General features: G+C 32.9%; 1 protein-coding gene across 3 annotated transcripts in view; it reads left to right on the forward strand.

Moving 5' to 3' along the window:
• Positions 1-22,113, forward strand: part of NOVA1 (NOVA alternative splicing regulator 1) — a 142,316-nt gene that overhangs the window by 98,339 nt on the left and 21,864 nt on the right. For 2 of the 3 annotated variants that reach the window (XM_053980346.1, XM_053980348.1), the window contains 2 exons: positions 10,588-10,754; positions 21,002-21,073. In XM_053980346.1, coding sequence (XP_053836321.1) covers positions 10,588-10,754; positions 21,002-21,073 — 239 coding nt within the window. The remainder of the gene's footprint in view (positions 1-10,587; positions 10,755-21,001; positions 21,074-22,113) is intronic. The other variant, XM_053980347.1, reaches the window with a different exon arrangement.

Consider the following 22,113-nt stretch of genomic DNA (forward strand, 5'->3'; position numbering starts at 1 on the left):
TATTTCAAATACCCGTATCCAAAAAGCCATAAAGCATGGATATGCTTATATGCAATCATTCTTCTGACCAAAAATTCTTTAATTTAAAAAGTTGAGCTGTGCTTATTTTGGGGTATATTTATTTTTTGTATATTTGGGTCAAAATGTATGACTGACTAGTAGGCATTTTGCCTTTGTAATTTATTTGATTTGTGCCAGTTCTCCTCCTGCCTTTTCCTCAACTTTTGCTGTTTCCAGTCAGTTCTCCTGTTAAACAATTTAGACAGCTCCTTTGGTGCTAAGTAGTGTTAAGAGTCATTAAGAATCTTCAACTGCCGGTGCTTTGGATATACAAAGTTTAAAATTAGTCTTCCCATTCAATTTATTTTCATATAACACTTTTCATATTGTGAAAATTTATCTACTTTTCTCTTTTTCTTGTCACTCAAAATGCATTCTTGAAAATGCACATTGTTAGCATTTAAATTACATTCCAAATCTTAGCAAGCCATCAACACTGCACCTTTTCCACAGAATAACATTTTCTAGGTCTTCTCTCCACAAGACACCTTTTTTTTTTTTCCCCAAAAGAGATGTGTGAGCATGGCTAGTGAATAATGAAGATCTGAAAGACTGCACAAGTAATTAAGATTTGAGGGCAAGAAAAAGTAATTATCTTTATAGGTGGCAGGTAATTTTGGGGTAAAAAAAATAGACAAAGGGTTGTTAGGTTCCTCAGGCACATAAATGCTTTATAGAATTTTTCACACCCTTGTTCAGCTTAATGTACTTACTGCCATTCATTGGCTTGCTAATGAATGTGAAAAATTGTACTTTATTTGAATAAATGATGCCATCTGAGCCTGTCACAATAATATTTAAAAAGCATATCAGAGCTCTACCACCCACCCTGATGCTGTTATTTCTAGGGATAAGAGATCATAAGTTTTTATGAGCATAAAAGCATTTTTATAATCCAGGTCTTGCTGGCCAATGTGATCCTGCTGCAGGAGTGCCTATCCCAAAGGCTCTATATCGTGTAGTACCAGATGGTATGCGACCTTTGGAGGAATGTCAGTATTTGTCTCTTCCCTCAGCAGAATTACTGAGCTTCAACTTCTTTCCTGTAACAAGGAAGAAGTTCTGCAGCTGGAGGAAAAGGGAAGAGCAGAGGGATGGTGACTGCACCCTCCCTCCTCCCCATCCCCAACACATGTACCTGCAGTGCTCCTCTGCTGCTGACTTAGAGAAGCTTTATGAGCATCCCTGATTTAGTGTTAGAGAAGGGAACAGACTTAAAAGATTGTTGAGGGAAGGCACATTCTTAGTATAGAATTCATGCAGGTAGTTATCACAGATTAGGTACCATTCTTGAAGTTCACATTCCTCATTTTTAAATCTGCTGCCATCCTATAAAAATGATCTCTCAGGCAAATAGAAAAAGGAGACCATTTCACATGTATTTGTACCTATAGAGAGTCTGATTTTTAGAGGTGAACTTGTCTTTTGCTGCCTATTGAGGAGAAGAGCTGGTGAAGTTCTTAATTCTGTAACATTTTTCTTGTGCTACTGCACAGCAGGGCCATGGAGGAGTAGCTGAGCACCAGTAACTTACTCAGATTAATTAGAAATTCCAGCCCATGAGGTGACTTTAGAAAAGCAGCTGTGGAAAAAGTCTTATGCCTTGGAGTCCTTTGAGATGCAGATTCCTTCCTTCAAATCCAATAATAAAAACAATAAACACATTGAAATCTTGTACCATTTGTATAAACATTAAATTATTACGTTATTCTTTTGAATAGTTGAAAATACTCACAAAATGACTGGCCTTTAAAAAGGCTTCTGTCTGGCTCAATCAGTACTGGCAGGAGATCTTTTGTTCACTTCAACTGATTCTCATTGGTACTGAACTTCCCAGGGCCATTATATCTACCTTGGCTATTTTAAAAGTAATTTTGTACAAGAATGAAAATAGTTCAGCAAATACCTGTGAAGCAGGAATTTTTGAGTGCTTAGGAAAAAAGATTGTGTAGCTATAAAAATAGAGAAAGAGCAACTGTCATCCAGTGCAAAAAGTTGTGAAAGAGTCCTATTTAGAAACAGTTCTGCCTACATAACATTTTTTACTCCTTTTTATTGTAGACATATGATATGACAAAAGATTTATGAATTTATATAAATCTTCCGGTGGGCAGAAATGAGTGTGACATTGGTTTTTGAGGAAAATATCTCTTTATTAAACTTCAATTTACCTCTTACAGCACCAAAATAATTTTACAAAATGCTTTATTCCTATACCCAGGTAATGTTTTTACTATTGCTACATTAATTATTATCATTTTAGTAAGAAGAGCAATTCACTATGTTGTATAAATAGGAAAACAGTATTGTGTTATATGTGTATGTAGTGAGCCTTTAGGAGCTCTCCATCTTATCTAAACTAATACTTAAAGTTCCTTGTATAATTAAGTGTGAGAACTTCTTATCTTTTTGGGGTGATTCCATCTAAAGGTAGATGGGATGCACTGTTCATGGACATCCATGTCTTTCTTAACTGGCTACATTGGTTAAGGGCATAAATTCTAGAAAACTAAATTTAAGGGAGATTAACGCCATTCATAAAAAAATCAGCAGGACGTACTATAGAAGGGTTGCAGTCGGTGATCAGGAAGGAGGTGGGAAGACAAAGAAAAATAAGTGTGACATACTGAATGTTTGAGCAGTAATCAGAAACTCTTCCTACCTTCTTACTATATAAACTCTGAGCTAGAGTCTGCTGCTGGGGAGCTATGGATTTAATTAAAGATACAGCACATAAAATCTACTATGAGCAGAACGTGGAATTAGACTAGTACTTAGAGATGGAAAAAGAAGGAGATAGATACAAAAAGAATGTGGTTTGTGTTTGCATGGGCCTATTCTGGATGTATGCTATAATGACTGCATCACAACGGGAGCTCATCCTGGTTTTGACAGAACACTCTTAGTCTGAAAGCAAAGGGTATGGGTATCCTTGTCTCTCTCTTCATATTTCTGAACTACTATGTAGAATAGTTCTAATGATACAGTTGCTATAGCATGTTTCTTTACATTTTATTCCTACCTGGAATTATTCTTGCCTCTAATGTTTACCTTGAACGCTATACATAAAGGTGATTTCTGGCAGGATCATGACTTAATTTAAAAAGCATTCATTAGTAATAAGCATACTCTCAAAAAATCATGTCCCCCATGTCACTGTCAGTGTTTACCTGCAATATATGGGAAAAAATATATATGCAGTCACAAATATTTTAATAGAATTTCTAATCTAAAGGTTGAGTATGATTCATTTACCTGAAGTTTGGTATTTGCTTCCTCTAAACAAATAAATGTCAATGGTTGTATTATGTGATTTGATTTATTGAGCAGCTCAGCTTATCCAGGGGGATTTTCAAAAGATTTTTACAGGCTTTAAAACTATGGAACTTGAGAAATATTTTTAAGGAGAAAAGCTCCTTGGTGATTTCAGCTGTTACCACTCTAAATTATAAAATGTATCAGTTCCTACAATTTCTCAGAGTACGTATTTTACTGTTTAAATGGGTTTGGTTTTTCTCTTTGGCTTGGTAATTGTACATGTAGGAGGTATTATGAACAAAGGTTCGTATTACTATAGCATTGTATAAAAGCAGTAATTGCCAACTGAATGTTACTTTGCAGGAAAAAATAGTCTCACGTTCTTTTGTTAATAAAAAAATAATTCTAGATATGTTGGAAAACATATGCTATTTCTTTTCTTACTATTCTGTGGTCTCCTTCTAAAAATAAGGTCAGTTATTTTCTTTTCTCCAGCCGATACAGTCTTCTGGTAGTATTGTGTGTGCTTGGTTTTAATGAGTTTGAAAGCTTTACTTATCATTGACTTTCACATTTTCACACAATTTCACTACTGGATTTTTAATAAATGTTTACTTATTTAGATGGTTACTGATAGGGAAAAAATAGTAACTCTGTGCAATATTCCAGGCACAGATAATCTAAAAAGTACATGAATAATCAAATTGTTATATTCCATTATTAGAAAGTATCATAATGGTGAGGCCATTTCCTTTTGAAAAAAAGTCAGAAGCATGTTGAACCATCAACCATTTTACCACTGTTAAGGAAAATCAAAGCAGATTTCTTTTTGTTAGCAGAGAGTACCATGCAATTTAGGGCTCATCAAGACTCATGTAACTTTTTTTAGTAAAAAAAAAAAGATTTTACATCAATCATGTAAATAGCAATGATTAAATTAATTTATTTTGTATTTTTTTTAATTCTATGTTTTATATTCCCATTTTTATTATCAATATTATGATGGACTCAAGTGGGTTTTGTTTGATTAAATAGTAGTTTATTTGTTATAGATAATTTTACAAATAGTATATTAAGACAAAAATTCCGACAAACAAAATTAGTAGAAGTATAGCGCTTCTGTCCATGGTTTGAGGTTTTTCTTATTTCCAGTACTTTTGCTGTCCAGAAACATGCTTTCCCAAAGCATAGTTAGAGTATGTTTACTTTCATTGCAGCCATTTGGGCATTAATTTATACACATACTTTCTCTGTGAGTGTTTCTCATCTAAGTAACACTCCTACATAAAATCATAGAAAGAAAAAAAATCTCTGGCCTTTTCCTTTGGTTTAGGAGACATTTACCACCTTTTGCAGTGGAATCTTTATTTTTTATTAATAACTCTTAAACAAAGAGAAGTAGTTGTAATCCTGTCTCTTAACACATGACAGTATAGTAGTAATAGTAATTCTTCATCTGTCTTTATGTAACTGTGTTTCTGGGAAATCATCATCAAAGCTGTAGCTGATAGATAACAAAACAGTTTATATTCAAGGGGTTGTTTTCTTTGTAAGATGACTCATCATCTCTTCTAAACCTTTAATAGTGATGAGGTTTGAGGTTTTTTTTTTAATTCCATGCTTTCTCTCTCACGTGGGAATAATCTGTTTCTTTAGTCATAACTACATTAAACCTGGATTCATGTAATTCAGTCTTGTGACCAAATCACAACAGATTGTAAAACTTGTTTTCATATAACTCTGAGGATTCATACATTTCATAAGTTTTGCAAAATTTTTAAACTTGATCCATTTCAATATCTAAGTTCTAGTGAAAGTTGTCACCTATTCACTCACAGTAAAATAAATTGGTATAAATGTGGATATCAATAGGTATGTGCACACACATGTGCATGGCTGTCTGCATGTCATATCTAAAAGATGTGTTATTCACCTGAGTTCAGTGGTCAGGTTCTTCTGCTAAGGGTGGTAAGGCTTCCTGTGAACACACCCTTATTTTTGTGAGTGTCCTGAGCAAGCAGCTCCAACGTTGTTTTGTTTGGATGCAAACAAGAGCAGGATATCAATGCCGTAGAATTTCAACCAGCCCTCGTTTTCCCTTTCAGTTTGGAAGGTTTGGGATCATCAGGCTTTGCTTTGAGAGATGCCTTTCTGTCAGTGAGGAATATGGATACAGAGTCTGTGTTAAGACCAGTTAATTCTCTGTCAAGAAACAAGGTAAAAAGAATAGGGGAGAGAGATAGGAACTGAAGGGCAAAACTGTCCATTTGAGATTTCTGTAACTCTTCACATATCAGTGGGATGTTCTTATGTGTTGCATTTAAGACTGTACATTTTATCATTTATGTGACACAGGTTTTTTTCAATATCTGTTGAAGACCTTGTGAGATACTTCTAATGCATTTGAATAAAAAAAACATTTTTATTTTATGACTTTCATTTTCTGAGGCTTTATGCAAATGTGCAGTGGAAGTGTTATATCCAAGAAAGAGTTTATCAGAATTTCATATTAAGCAAGTTACTGACAATTTTTAGTTTGCTTGGGAATAGTGTCAAAGCACAGTCCTATTTTACCAAGGGTTTTGCAAGATCAGTTTTTGGCTGAATCAGCCTGTGTGGTGTTCTATAGAATCCTACTCTAACAGCCAGTTGATCATGGGTTGCAAAAATACATGTATGGGATATTTGGTTTAGTAGAGTGCTGCACTGGGAATTGTCAAACAAGAAGCTTAATGTAAATGAGCAGATGAGAGACTGTAGTGCAGCTTTCACTTAGTTAAGGTTTTAGCTTTGGCTTGTCTCACAGGTTCTCCCTTTTAGTATGAAAGAAATTGGCATGGTATACTGGAAAAGTACAAGGAGATTTAATTACTGGATGTATTGGGATTACCCTGGGCTGCTATTGCATTGTGCTTTTTAGGTTTTCAAATACTCTTTAAGATTGATGTAAAAGCCCAGTGTAAAGTTTATAGAGTCACATAAATGCCTGAGATTTCTGAAAGGTACCATACATTCCCCAAAACATTTCAGCTGAGAAATGCTTCTTATTTTCCAAAGACACAGAAGCACATTTAACATTTAGTGAGCATTTCTGTGAGTACAGAAGAACTCCTACACACTGAATCAGAGTCTTTAAGTAAGCATTTTAAATTTTAGTGGCAACCATGTATAGATGTGTGCCAGTTAAGTACAGAAATACAAACATCAAAAGCATCAGGATCGTTTCCTGTTGCATCTTCTGCCATTTATTCTAATGGTTGTTTTAAAAGCTGTATCAGTTGTCCAATAAGTAAATAACATTCTCAGAGAAAAAACATGGTCTGTTGTTTGGAAGTTCTTGAAAAAATTAGTGTGGTGTCCAAGGATATTTGCCAGAAGTAAAATTTTAGATAGTTACATGAGGTAGAAGGAAAAATGAGTTCTTAAAGTTATTGCAAGCCTGTTTATGTTTTAGTCCTAATTTATTAGATATCAAAAGAGTCTTTTGTCTATTTTCCTAAAAATTGTGTGATGCCTGGTAATGGTATCACTTTCCCATCTCCCATAGAACTGAAGAGAGAAAAGAAATATTCTATATAATGCTGTGTAAAAAAAAGGGCCCAAAAATGCCCCCCTCTAAATAAACAAAATAAACTAAAAAAAAAACAGATAAAGATTTCCTTTTTTCTCTAATGGTTTTGCAAATAAATTTTTTGGTGAGTGTACAGGCAGGGTATTTTTGTGCAATTAGATTCTGCCTCTTATTTGCTAAGAAAACGTTAAAACCCACACATGCAAATTGAATTTGGATTCTAATATAAGGGGGAAGAAATGACACTGCACTTGATGAAAAGTAATTTGAGTCCCTTAGGAAAAAACAAAACAAATGATTGTAGAAACATCAGCAGCATGTTTTTAGATATTTTTTTTTTCCAATTTATAGCCACATGCAAATTTCTACTATGGACTTTGTTATTATTGAACATACATAAAAGCATTTTTCTGGGTTTATTTAACGTGCAGGCATGAAGATCACTTATTCTACATTTAGCCATTATCTGTGTCAAAATTATTCTTCTCTTCTATATGTATTGTATCTTCATATATTAAAGGCAGTGTACAATACATGACTCTAGCACATAATTGAATTGTAAATAATTTTTTAAAAGAGAATAATTTTATATTGTTTATTCTTACACAACATAAATAAGGGTAGTGAGTTTTGGTAGTTTGATTTTCTTTGTCAGCTATTTCAAAAATTAGGTCTGTATTTTAAATACATATTCTGAAAATCATATGACAAAAAGTATATATATACATGGCTGAGCTTTTGCTCACAGAAATGTGAAAAAAGGATTGGATAAAACTGTTAACTGAAAATCATAAGCAGTCTGACACTTTAATTCATACACTAGAGAGCCTAAAACTCTTAAAATGACAGAAATTTCACCAGTGTTAGTGATTCGTAGGTTTATTTTTACTATACAGGTTGGTCATGTAGCTGGCAGTTTTTCTTTTGCATAATTCTTGTAAATTATTGTACTCTGGTATCTGAGTGAGAAGCTATTACAGTTGTGAAGGAATATGACAACATTGCTTCAAAAATATTAAGACAATTCAAAACTGTAGAGGTGTACAATTTCTCCACATTTTTTTAAGTTTTACATTTTTTTGCGCACATGACTATCAAAGCAAATGTGCAATTTCAGACTTTAACTCCGTGTGAGATGTGTTTTTGCACAATTTTATTTTTTCATGGGGCAGTGATTTCTGCTGCTACATCCTAGTTTATACATACTGAAACGTAGCATGTTTGGTCTCAAGTATTACATGCGGCATATTTTTATTATGCAGCACCTTCTAAAATACCACAGATTGCAAAACAGCCTTTAGTCACTTAAAGTCAAGTGTACCGAAATTCCTGTTTAGCACGCAGTGTTTTCCATTCAAGTGTTTTGACAGGAGCCATCCCTGCTGAGTGCTCTCTGAATGAGGCTGGCCCGTAACCCGATCCGTGTTTTGTTTCCGTGTGTTGTCTGCAGAGCCGGAGAACACTTGCATTAGCTGCATTGATCAGCCCACCTCGCATCTCATCGTTTAGGAGACAATTAATACTACCTTGTAAAGGCTCCCCAGAGCATTTCCTTGGAGCTGGATTGCTTTACACAGAAACCACAGGCGATGTTTGCAAAAGGGGAGGAAGCCAAGTAGGAAAAAGAAAAAAGGCATTAAGAAAGCTTTGTCTAGGAACCAAGTTTCATTGGCTGTGGTGATTTTCACTTGTGTCAGTCAAATTCCCTTTTCTGAGAGAGTGTTTGGGAAAGAAATTAGCTTTTCTTTTAGCTTCAATATTTTGAAGATGATTTGTTGAAAAGATGCTGTAAGAGGTCACAAAAATATTTTAAAAAGCTTCCTCTTGAGAAATATGCATTTGATTGGGAGACTTTTACAACTTGCAGTTAAGAGTGTGAACATTCTAATTTTATATTAAGGATTAATAATCTGACATATTTTGAAATATTGGTTGACATGTTTTAATTCTAATTTTAATTATTTTTAAATAACATCTTTTGTTAGACGAAAAAAAAAGTATGTTTCTTATTCTGTCTTTTTTGCTGTAGTGCTTCTACCAGTGCTGAATTTCAGTATTGTTTGATACTTAAGATAAAAATAAGATTTTAACTATATATGAATATGTTATTTTAAGAGCAGGCAAGGCTCTTAGTGTGCTTCTTCATCTTTAGGTAACAAAATATTTAATATTAGAGATCATCCACAGAAGCAGGTGAAAAGCATCAACTAATAAAACCCAGTTCTTTTCTTGGAAATTCCTAAGGTTGCAGTACTGTTCTCTGTTAAAATTTATGTTGCACTCTTGTAAGAAGCATATCTTAAGATGATGAAAGCTGATTATATAAACAGAAAATTGATAGGAAGGGAATTTTATGGAGAAGATTGCATACCACTCTGGTACAGTAATCTGTGTGATTCCATGCAGGTTGTACAGTGGAAATGAGGCAAACCAACATGTGGTGAATTTCAGAAATTGTTGTAAACTTATTAGTATTTGCCACATCAATACATTGTCATTTTCATTTCCTTAGGTAGAGTGAATGAATTTTATGTGAGAAAAGATTAATTTGTGACCTTATATCAATAGTATTTACTAGGAGTATATAAATGAAAAATATTATTTTATTTATTTTTGTGCTAATTCCATGACTCAGATTTGTTATTTTGCTCCCTCTCTCCATAGTCTTGAAGGAAAATATGCACTGACATTGAATAGAGATACGTATCTTTGCAACAAAATCAGTATTATGGTATTACTGTATTTTTAGGAATACACCAGTATCTTGATAGTTCATTTTATAATCATCTTCTGTTAGTAGAACTGTTCTATCAGTATTTGAAGACAAGAGTGGGGTGATGAATATCAAAAAATTGTGTGTGTTGGAAGTGTAAAAATATGTTTTTAAAAGTACAAATTATGTGAAATTTTAAGGCAGTTTTACTTGAGTTTGTAGGTTGCCTTATGTTGGTGTTCCTGCAGAATGAAATTGGAAACTACAATATTCCATTTTAAGTTGGTTTTGAGGGTTTTGGGGAATTTTTTCCAACTCCTGTCAGATCCTGTTTTTCAAGTCAAAACTGGTTTTCTGGAACCTACTTAAGTGTCTTGATATGTGGAATACAGAACATGGATCGTTTCAGTGAAGTATTATACTCTTACCCTTAGGATTGGTACTCGGAGGTTTTATATTTGTTTAGTGAAGGTGTATCAAACTGTAACCCAATATGTAAAATACCCCTTGTTTGCTATACAGTAAAGCCATATAAAATCATCTAAAACCAGTCTCATCACACAAAAAAAAAAAAAAAAAAAAAAAAAAAAAAAAAAAAAAAAGTATTTTTCCACAGTTCTGCATCCATCTTCAGCCATGCTGTAGATGTTTTTAAATAAGGAATCGATAGATGAGAATTGGTGTGGATTTTTTGTTGCACAAACAGAGCAATTTCACTTTGGAAGAAGGTTATGAGTATTCTGACTGATGTTATCCAGGCTGACTTGGAAAGTTAATGATTGTGGGATCTACACCAATAGTTGTTTAAAATACCTTCACATCATCAGTATGTTATCTTTCAGAAATCTCTCATTTGGACTTTTAGGAAGGTATTGCTCATTGGTTTTGCAGCATTGCCTTTGAGTGCCATCTTTGTGCCCTAATTGAAGCAGTCTGTGGGACCTTGAAGAATCCACAGCATTCAGATGACTTTTGGTATTTGCAGGTACTACGGAGCGGGTGTGTCTGATCCAGGGAACAGTCGAAGCACTAAATGCAGTTCATGGCTTCATTGCAGAGAAGATTCGAGAAATGCCTCAGAATGTGGCCAAGACAGAGCCTGTCAGCATCCTACAGCCTCAGACCACTGTTAATCCAGACCGCATCAAACAAGTGAGTTTTTGCTTGGGAATAGAGAGTCACAGCAGCTCCTTAGAAGTGTTAAAGCTTTAGTGCTGGAAGGGGTAAACATATCATGTTCTTTAAGAAAATGTTGTTTTAGGTTTTATTAACTTGCTGGTACTCTTTTTTTCCTTGTACTTACATGTTCCATGTTTCTCAGCAGTTCTTTTAGACAGTGTTTTATAAATTCCAATGCCATGCTCTAATGTGTTTTTTTCATAAACTTTTCTTTACTGTATAAGGTGATAATAGACCTCTAGGTCTTAGTTAAAGATTGCTGAATTTTAATCTTAAATGGTGAACCCTATGTAAATCTTAAGTGTTACTAAAAATCACAGATTAACTGAGTGTTCTCTATGTTTATGTATATAAATAAAAGAAAAAAGGTAACTTCTTTTTTAGACCCTAAATTAGATAATTTAAAGTCTTGCCTGTAAGAAGTTTAAAACATAAGGTTAATTTACTTGGGAAATTTTTTTACAATTTCATTTTGTGTTATTTTTGAGCATCTTTTTGCCTATTTTTACTGGCTTCTACTACTCAAAATCTTTGAGTACTGCAAAAACTATTTGCAAGCTATTATTGCCCTAGTTCTTTATTCTTTGATTTTCCATATAAATTTTAATTTTAAAAATTTTACTCTGTAAGGAGAATGGGAAATATTCATCATACATGTTTTAAAGTTATTTTACGTTGCATTGAATAAGAAAAGAATGAAGAAAAGAGTGAACATTAGTAAAATTTTGTCTTGTCTCTCTATCCTGTAGAGGAAAGATTTTAGTTTCTCATCTATCCTGTGTGGGAAAAGATTGTTTTGTCCTTCCACACTAGTAAGGTTCAATTTCCTATAATTTGGTAACCATGTGCAATTATTTTACTTTGTATACAGTAACATACATAGAATGCTTATATAAAGATGTTTTTGAGCAGGATGAGTTTGCAACAGACTGCTTTAGATGGATGAAACTATGCATAAACCATTTATATGATTTCTAATATTTACTACTATTTATTTTTTTTTCTGTATGCAATAATTTTGCATACAAATTACTCTAGATAATTTATAAGAAAATACTAAAAAGAAAGCCCCCAATTTTATTTTATCAGTTTCTCAATTAGTAGACATGAAAATGAGTATACCTGAAAGAGAGAGAAAGATCTGAAATTGATCTATATTTTGAGTGGCTTTTCTGCTGATAAAATATTGGATCTTATGCCAATATTTCTTAATCCACTGGGAAATGAGTGTTCTGTATTGCAATAAAAAGTGTTTTTCCCCGTTTGAAATGAAATGAAGCTAGTTTTTTAGGTAAGTCAGTAAGATCCTGAGAAACTGGATTACAGAGCTCTTTAGTGCAATGCCTAAATAATTACTCTCTTGTGTCTGAAGATGATATATCTTGTTGTCCACACTATTTCTTTAGAAAATGTATTTGCAAAGTTGTTGAGGTTTTTTTTCTTATCTTTTGGGGGCTTGTTTTTTGGCTGGTTGGTTTGCTTTGGTTGTTTCTTTACTTGATGCTGTTTTTTTTTTTTTCTTTTTTTAATTTTCAATTTTTTTCCTCCTTTTTGAAAGTTTGTTTGGTTTGGGGTTTGTTGATTTGAAATGTTAAGTTCAATTAAATTCTGGAGGGATGGATTAGTGAATGCAGTCACTGCTAATGAAGTTAAGACAGACTAAAGTACAATGTATACTAGCTTTGCATCTTAAAATATAAATATATTACTTGTATACATACAGGTATATAATATAACATCAAATATTTGGGGATATGCATGTGCATATGTTAAACAATTTTAACCACAATGAATTTTTAAAATTCTCTTTTAATGAGGCAATGTCTGTTCATGATAAATTAATACACTATAAACATTGACTCAATCTAAAATTTACTCAAACCTAAAATCCATTATTTTTACCAAGAGATGAAATGGTTAGTTTAGTTCTTAGGTAGAATTTGGAGTGAATTAATCTGTCCTTCAGTGTCAGAGTATACTGTACCTTAATGAAAGATATAATACCTTGATTTAAAAATTTAGGAGAATAATATTTTATAAGAGGTTGCTGTGATTTAGAGCTCCAGTGTTCTTATTTTCTTGAGAGAACAAATATGACAATTTTATTAAAATTATTAGTAAAATTTTTAATACTAGTTATTTTGAGGGTTTTTTAAAATAAGTCTTATTTTTTGTAATTTCTTCATTTATGCCAAATTTTACATGGTTCTTTCTGTCTTAGAATGTTGACCAAGAACACTGGCACACAAAGTATTACATTGCAGATTGAAGAAAATTTAAAGTTATCTGAAATAAAAAAATTGACCTTCATTTAGGAACTCTGAAAATGTTTCAGTCAAAAAGAAGATGCAATTTTCTCCCCATGAATAAAGACACCAGTGGTTGAAGTCTGTATGAGCATGCAGCTCTCATTTCTCTGTTGGAATTTCTCTGTCTTGGGCTGCTTTATCAACATTCACCCTAGGGAAGGGAGCTAAGAAAGAAAATTTCTGGTTTTAGATTCAATGAAGAAAGGCAGTAGGTAAAGCCTTTGCTGACTACTTGAACTTCAGCACTTTCTGTCTTCTGGAAAGGCATGGGACACAGAGAGGCTGACTCTGGCTTGGCATTTCTCCTTACTAATGGAAATCACTATCTGAATGTTCTGTCCCTTTTACTTCAGCTTTTTCCGCTGCAGAAGATTTGAAAGCAAATCTATGTGCTTCCTTTTGAGCTTTCTCCAGTTTGTTTTTTGTCTTTTCTAATCCTTTGGACTTATCAGTGGATACCAGGGAGTTCTCTCCTCCAAGTAGGTCTGATAGATGTTTAATTTGCAAATGTTTGTATCTTTTATATCTACACAACATAGACAATCTCCATGGATGTCAATGATCTGCTGTTTCTCTAAGTATCTCTGAGCAATAACGAACAGGTTCCTATGCCCTTTTTCTTTCCAGAAATTGCTATGAGCATTTAGCCTCTTTTTTCTCTATTTATTAATGAGTGTCATACAAACTCTTCCAAACCTTAACATAACTCATAGGAACGAAAACATGTTTTCATAAGAGACCGTGAACCTGAGCTGTTTAGTCTTTGTAATCAGCATCCAAAGCTTTAAATTTTGCCTCTAAATTAATAGCAACTCTTATGAACAATGAAAAAGGCTGCTTAAATTGGTTTTATCACCTATTTCAGAGATTATTACAACTTTTTTGTAGGCTAGTTCAATTTTCCTTCCAGCTTTCTGTTGTAGCAGATAGCAGATGTTGTAGCAGCCTGTCCAGGAAGCACATGGAAACAGAGATGGCCATTGCCAAACTGTGCATTTTATGGAAGTAAAGAGGACCTATCTTAAAAATAACTGTTCTTCAAGCAGGAGTTTGCACTGTTTGGCCTTCTGAGATCACTTCCTACCTGAATGATTCTTTGATTCTATGAAATGCTTAAGTCTTTTAAAACATAGAAAAGGATTTAGAATTTCCTCCTCCCTTTCCTAGGGTAAAACTTTCATGTATAGAACTTCCAATTGAAGCTTTTATTAGGACCAGTTTCACTTCAGCTTTTTCAGTAGATAATTAATGTCTCATGAGTTAATTTTCTATTTATTAATCATGGTCCCAGTTATTTTATTCAAAATCTACAAAAGTTATTGTCTGTACTCAGACTTGTAATTTCATTTTCCTCTGTTGAAAACAATTGCTTTTACTCCAGAAATGTTGATCAAAAACAAAAAAGAAAACTTAATAGTTTTTAAATAAAATCTTTTTCTTTCAAATGCCTATATAGAACCTGAGTTTAAGAATACACAGCTGAAAATATTGGCTTAAATGGAGGAGAGGATTGTTGGTTTGGATTATGAGTTCTTCAGACTATAAAGGCTCAGTAGACTTCATAGAATCATGGAAAGGTTTTAGTTGGAAGGCAAACTAAAGATTATCTAGATCCACCCCCTGTGTCAGCAACAGTAAACCAGGTTGCCTTATCCAATCTGGTTTTGAACAGTTCCAAGTATGGATCATGCACAGTTTCTCTGGTCAACTTCTTCTAGTGCCTCATCACCATCACAGTAAGGCTTTTCCCTAATATCTGATCTAGATCTACCTGTTTCAGTTTAAAACCTCATCCCTCGTCCAGTCACTACTCTACCTGATAAAAAGTCTGTCCCAATTTTTCCTACAGGCCCCTTTTAAGTGAGGAAAGTCTGCTCTAAAGTCTCTAAGAAGCTTTCCTGTCTCCAGAATAAACAATGCCAATTCTCTCAGCCTGTCTTCATAGGAGAGGTGCTCCAGTCACTGATCATCTTTGTGGTCCTATTCTGGATCTTCTCCAGCAGGTCCATGTCTCTCCTGTCCTGAGAGCCCCAGAGGTGGATGCAGCACTGCAGGTGGAGTCACACTAGAGCAGAGGGACAGAACCACTTCTCATCCTCCTAGACACACTTCTGGGGCAGCCTAGGGTGCAGTTTGCTTTGTGGCCTGCATGCGTACATTGCTGGATTGTATTCATTCTTAATCCACCAATTTGCTCAGATTCTTCCTTCCTTAAGAAACTTTCATTGGTTTCTTAAAAAGCCTATCCCTTCTGAGAAGCCTTTCTTTTCTTAATCATCCATTGAAGAAAAAAAGTCTATCACCTAGATGAATCTTAATAAACTGTAGAATATGTGAAAATTAAGGTTTTCATTTAAACAAAAAATAAGTATCTTCATAGATCACAGTGTCATCTTTTCATCTAGTTAAAAACTTCTCATAAACTTTTTTCACTTGTGAACAGAGATGAAAAATCACACCAGTTATTATTTTGCAATATATAATAAGATATGCAGGGGTCTTCACAAGATGCAAGAACAAAAAAAAGCTACTTAGTTCTGTATGTTGAATCCAATGGCAAAAGTTTAGTATTCCATAAAAATATGTGTACTTTATCCTGTCTCTCATGTGCTTAATTCTGCTGGCAGATCACTTGTTTTATTTTCTGTTTCATTTCATCAGTGTTGAATATAATCTCAATATTTATGAAAAACTTTGTCTATGAATGCAGTCAACATTGTAGCTGTTAACTAACTGCTTCAAAAGTGGAATGAGAATAGACTATTTTGTTGGGGGATGAACAGCAGCATTCAACTTCACATAAATTTTCAGTGGTGTTTTGGTTCTTCAAAAAATTCTTAAGTCCTCTCATGCCTCCTAATGACTTTGCCGTTTTGGTGTATCTTTCTGTATCCCAAAGTATCCCAGAATGAAGAGGTAACCTTCTCTTCTAAAAGGAATCTTAAACCTATATCTTACAGGATTTCTCATGGCTGTGCCTAGTTACATACTTCAGTTTGCTGTTATTTCTATGTAACAGCACCAGATCTTGTAGTAGTTCTGTGTTACTGTGACAAGTTTTGATGAAAGAGGAGGTCTCATTATTTTTTGTCCCTTTTACTGCAATAGTAATTCTAAATTATTCCTTTCATCCAGAGTTGCTCTGGTGATCTGAATGGAACCTGGTGGTTTGCTTCAAGCTTCTTATCCCATCTTGTCTTTGACAAAACATGAGATAATCTTTCTTCGTGATCATACTTAACCATACTTATTTCCTTTCTCAAAGTCAGGTTCCCAAGAGTTCATAAATACAGACGAGTTACTTCTTAGTCTTTTTGTATTTCCCTATATATTTTCCCCTATGCCCTGTCTTTTCTTCCACTCAAAAGCAAAACCAAATGCAGAGACTGACATGTAATCAATTTTTTTTTTATTTGTTCTTTACAGAAATGAAAAGGTAGGAAGAAAATATAGATCACTGAAGTCATCAAAGTAGCCTTTTTACAGTCTGAATTGTAAGCAAATTATTAATCCTTGATTATTTCTTTATCCAAATTATATTTTTTGAAATGTGTTATATATTTATACAGTCATCTCCAAGATAAGAATTTTTTAGCAGAGTTACAGACTAAAGGAGATCACAGCAGATGTGAAGAAGACTCTCTGTTTAGCAAAGCAGCATTTTGCTAAGAAAGTCTTATCTCTGATAGTGTTGGAAGTCTAGTAAGTCAGTCTTGTAGGTTGTTCAGAACAGTAGGGCCTTGCAGTTCTCTCTGTTTCTCATTTTAACTGCAGAAGGTCTTAAACTGTTTAATACAATTTTTTTAAAGATAACACCTTTTCCTAAAGTGCATTAAAATATTGACTTAAGCAAATTAGTTTTATCACAGTAATTTCAGTGATTAAAAGCACCAATATTAATATATGCAGGATTGAAACTCAATATTAGGTTAGTCTTAATAGTTATTTATTGCAGGTAATGTTATTACCAAGATCTCCTTTGTTTGGCAAGCTCTGTAGTGAGAAACTAGAAAATGGTAAGCTGCAAATACAGTCTCACCTTCACATTTAAATGATGTTTTTTCTATGTTTTCATGTCTGTAACCCTGTTTCAAATAATATTTCATTTTCTGCCTTTTCTTTCTAGTCCTAAATATATAAATATACTAGTAAGTACTGAGAGTTAAGTTAATTGTCTCAGTACAGTTTTATTATTTATTAACCATGGTGTAAGTATTGAAATTTCTTTAGTGTAAATATGTATATAAGGGCGTCATACTAAACAAAATAGGACTCAGAGACCTTTTGAAACACCATGCAGATGGACTGTATGTAATCTATATTGCCATGGTACAGCTATATCTTCACTCTGTTAATCAAAAAATATCAAGAATGGAAGTGCGATGATTTTACCATATTTCTGCACACTTTAGTGTGTTGTGCTCCCTGAGAGAAGTCTCTCACAGTATAGTCAGTGTTTGAGCACAAAAAAGTAGTAGTATTTTCTTGGACTTTCAGAAGATGCTACGACTCAAATATGACTAAAGCGGATTTTTTTTTTCTAAAATTAGGCTCCTTTTTAAATACTTAAAATCTGTTTTCTCAAACACATGTTCTAGAAGGGTAAAGTCAGAACAAACACACTGTAACATGTAACTCATAAGTAGTAGGAAAGGTAATAGTATTTAAGAAAACAGAAAAGAGAAGTTTAATTTCATCATGGCTTAGGTTATACTATTCAAAAAACACCTTAAAAAACACTCTGCGAGTTTTAGAAGTGGTGTGTGGTAGAAATTCTAACATTTATTTTATAACATTGTCAGTAGCCAACCTGCAATTTCAGGAAATCCTCAATTACCATATGGAAGTAGCAGACTTAAAAATTGAAACTTGTAATGTAAATTCATCTTACAATTTCTAACCTGTTTATACATCTCATTGTCAGAAACCTAACTACTAAATTTGAGTGCTTGCCTAATGCGAAAGTTTTGCCAATTTAAAAGCAAAATACCAAAACATTCTATGCTGCATAATAAGTCAGAATATTGAGTTCTATCCAACTTTCTTTCAGAAGCAATTTTGCTGAAAAGTTTTTGAAAAGCAATTGAAACTGTGTAATACTTATCAGCCAGTGAAAATTCAGTGCAAACTCCAAATACCTGTTTCTGGTGGGGACTTTCTAATGTTTGAAAAATCATTTTGTGTTACTTTGATATGAGAGAAATAAATAGGTGTATCTTCAGAATTATATGGAAGCATGAAAAGAGATTAATTCTTACAAAACACTGTCAATTATTTTTTATATATATGTGTGTGTATACATATATATATATAACTAAAAGTAGTTATGTCAGTAAAGAGTGTAAGAGAGATCAAGCCTCAAATACAAACAACCTGATATATAAAGGAAAAAAGCATCAAAAGCACAAGACAAAAAAGAATTATTTTCAGTATTTAGCTTTTTTTGAATAAAAGGTGTTTTTCATTGTTGATTCTTGTTCATTAATACAGTCTTTGCTTTTAAATTTAATAATCTCTTTTTTCCTGTTATATTTTAAACAGGCTTTTGCTAAAATAAATAATGAAATGCTTCTACTTCGTAGATGTTATAGTTCAACAGTCACCTGAAATTATTATCATCACTCCTTTTTTCATCATGACTATATATAGCTGTGCTTTAGGAAGATTGATATGAATTGAAATCTGAGAAGTTTCCAGTTTCTTAAATCATCTGTGGTACCAGTGATTGTCATTATCCAGTGCTGAAGTGTTCTACATATTTCCCTATAAATCCACTAGTTAAGTTAGATAACGACTGTGAAGAACAAACTATTTTTCCTTTTGATAAGCAACCTAGCATACCAAAACAGCATACAGTACCATATGTGGTAGTTAGCAGTGGTGTTGATAACACAAGCTATCAGTTTTCTGAAATATTTTAGTCAAAATATATTAGCATTTTTTTTTCTTTTGGGGATTTCAGGATGGAAGTTTAATACTTAGCTATAATAAAAAACCTATTGGGACAATAAATAATTCTCCATTCTTTTTGGTTGGGATTTTTTTGTTTTGTTTTTTTTTTTTTTTTAATTTTTGGGTTTTTTTTATTTTTTTTTTTCCTGTTTAGTCTTAAATGGTAAAAATCAGTTCATTGTAATTTCAGACTTTGGTAAGAGAAATGCTGCATTATCTCACTAAAATCAGAACTATAATTCTATATCTGAACAAGCTTAACTGTGAACTACTGTGGAATCAGACACATCTTTTGCTAAATAATTCTAGCCCCTCACAAATGGACCCCTCATGATGGTCCCATGTTTGGTACATAAAGACATGGGAGAATCCTTTATAATCGCCTTGATTTTTACAATGTGGGGTGCCTACTGACCAATAGCTGCATATTTTTTATAAGGTCCTATACATGATAGTATTTTCTACATAAACATCAAGAAAAGAGTCCTAGTTGATACTTAACTGGTTTTATTTGTTTTTATTGTTTTACAATGAGTAACAAGTTGGAAGCACAAAATAGGGATCTGTTTCTTAAGGTTTTATTTTTCCTGTTTTGACTGCTTGTTTATGTACAAACTATGAAAAATGGATCTTCATACTGTTTAACATACATCTAAAATATTTGTGTGTGCATATGTACAAGCCCATATTTTGCTAATACACAACTTTATGCATTCACAGTGTCCCAGCTTTCTCATATGCATTAAGAGTTTTAGTGCAAAAGTATGTATACCTATTTTATGAGGGACTGTCAATGATTGTAAGTAACAGAACTGCTGAAAGTGTGAAATTTTGCTTTATTTATTTCTAAATAGTTTTGGTTAGTAACTATATGAGCATATGATAAATTCCATTGTATAGCACTTTAGCACTTATTTCTTGACATAAAAATAGTGTAATTTTTGATATAATATTTATATATTGCAAAGATGTCACAAACATGCTTTGAATAAGTATTGTATGTTATGTTTTGGAAATTGGAATTTTACTTTTTTACTACATTTATAAAAAAAAAAGAAGAGGTTTTCTGTCACAATCTAATACTTTTAAAGGAGAAATGTGTATATAAAATTTTTAAACAGAGCAGTGCTTTTTTAATGTGTTCAAAAATTAATGTTAAGCGTATGTATATTATTTAGAAAAGATGATCAATAAATATGACTCTTAATTCTTTTTTGTGTTTATTTTGAACACAGAACTATAATAAGCTATTGACCTTTGCTCAACTAAATGAACGTTTTTAACACTAATCATAAATATTTTGTAGTTATTTGTTATGAAAGTATAAGTTGCATGTTCATCCATCATGAGATTGATGCTTACATTTTTTCACCTGCTTCTAGATTAAAAAAGATCAATGAATATTTTAGCAGTTAGAATATTGCCAGAAACTTGGTAGCTTCAGCGTAACTGTTGTAAGGTATGGAACACAGTTTGCTGGCTATAAGTCCTTACTGTAGAATGGTGCTTTATAAAGTGCCAGAGTAAATGTCTCTTAACTTTTTTCAGACATTGGCCCTGTTTGTTCGTAGACTGATAACTGTTTCTAGTGTGCTCATTGAACTTGCTGGAATTTTTGTTTACTTATAGTCTTCATTTTCCCCAAGAGGAGGAGAGAGGAAAGAATATATTCCTCATGTGGTCAGCATATTTTTGAGTATTTATGTGAGTTCACCATCTTGATTTCAAGTCATTAATTTGTTTTTACATGCATAAGCATGCATATTTACATGCATTATTTATCTAATTGACTTTAAATTCCATTAAGTTCCAATGAGTAGGAGAAAGATTTTTTGTCTTAGGCATTTTTTATTTCTTTTAATTTTCTAGTTATGTTATTTTGTTGGTTTATTTATTTTTTTAACTGTTCAGTCTAAGGCTTGTAAAGGTTGATTTGCTCCTGAACTGCTTTGTTCCCAGACATTGCCATCTTCCCCAACTACCACCAAGTCCTCTCCATCTGATCCCATGACCACCTCCAGAGCCAATCAGGTACAGTATCATCCTACCATCTACACCATACTTTTCACGGGTGACAGCTTGCAAACTGGAGAAAAAGATATGGTGGGTTAAGGATTTATTCGTTCATTCACATATATACACCCATAACCATAGATAACTAACTCTTGTTAGAAATTGGTGAAGTAAATGGTTCTTTTAATTTATTTTGGTGGGCTTCATTAAAATCTCTGATGAAAGCAAAGTATCAGTTGGGTTGATTTTTTTTTTTCCATTTGATAAATTGCAAGGATACAAAACTGGTGTGTTTGTAGACAGAGTAACTCTTGGTTTATATGTGTTTGTGTATATATGCACACACGTATTTACTTCCTGGATCAGTTTTATATTATAATAGAATTACCCCTAAATCCATGCCTAAATAACTGGAATTCAACTCGGCAATGGCGAACAGACTTCTTTATTGCAGAATTTTGAAATGTGTTTGTGGACAGTAACATAGGCACATTATTTAAATATAAAAGTATTTTAAATGAAAATTTATTGATGAACAATGAAGTAAAATTAAATCTCTCTAAAAACATACAAATCTAAGTTAGTTTAATTCATATCATATTTTAAATGTATAAACTGTCCTTTTAGCAGCATGTTAATTATACTGATTTATTTTTATTTTAACTGGAAAAGTCCATGTCCAGTTGATTGTGTCCAAAAATTATGATATTATCTTTGTCTTCCCTATAAAAATTGTAAAAAATTGCTACATACCATGCTTTTTAGAACTTATTCATGCTTAAAAAATACTTTATTTATTTTTGATGTACTGTTAAACTTAATGTACTTTGTGTTCAAATAATGTAAGTATTTAGTATATGCTAAGAGTTCCCCCAGTCCGTTTCAGTTAGCTGAATGTGGCTATCAGATCCTGCATAAATAGCATCAAATATGAGAAAAGTTTACTTCACAAGCTAATTTCCCCTGAAAGTTAACACTGTTATTAATTACTGATTCTCTGATATTTTTTGAACTGCTTAGAACTTGCTGGTGTATGAACAAACAATTTCACATGAACA

Source organism: Vidua macroura, chromosome 6 (assembly GCF_024509145.1).
Source record: "Vidua macroura isolate BioBank_ID:100142 chromosome 6, ASM2450914v1, whole genome shotgun sequence".
NCBI lineage: Eukaryota > Metazoa > Chordata > Aves > Passeriformes > Viduidae > Vidua > Vidua macroura.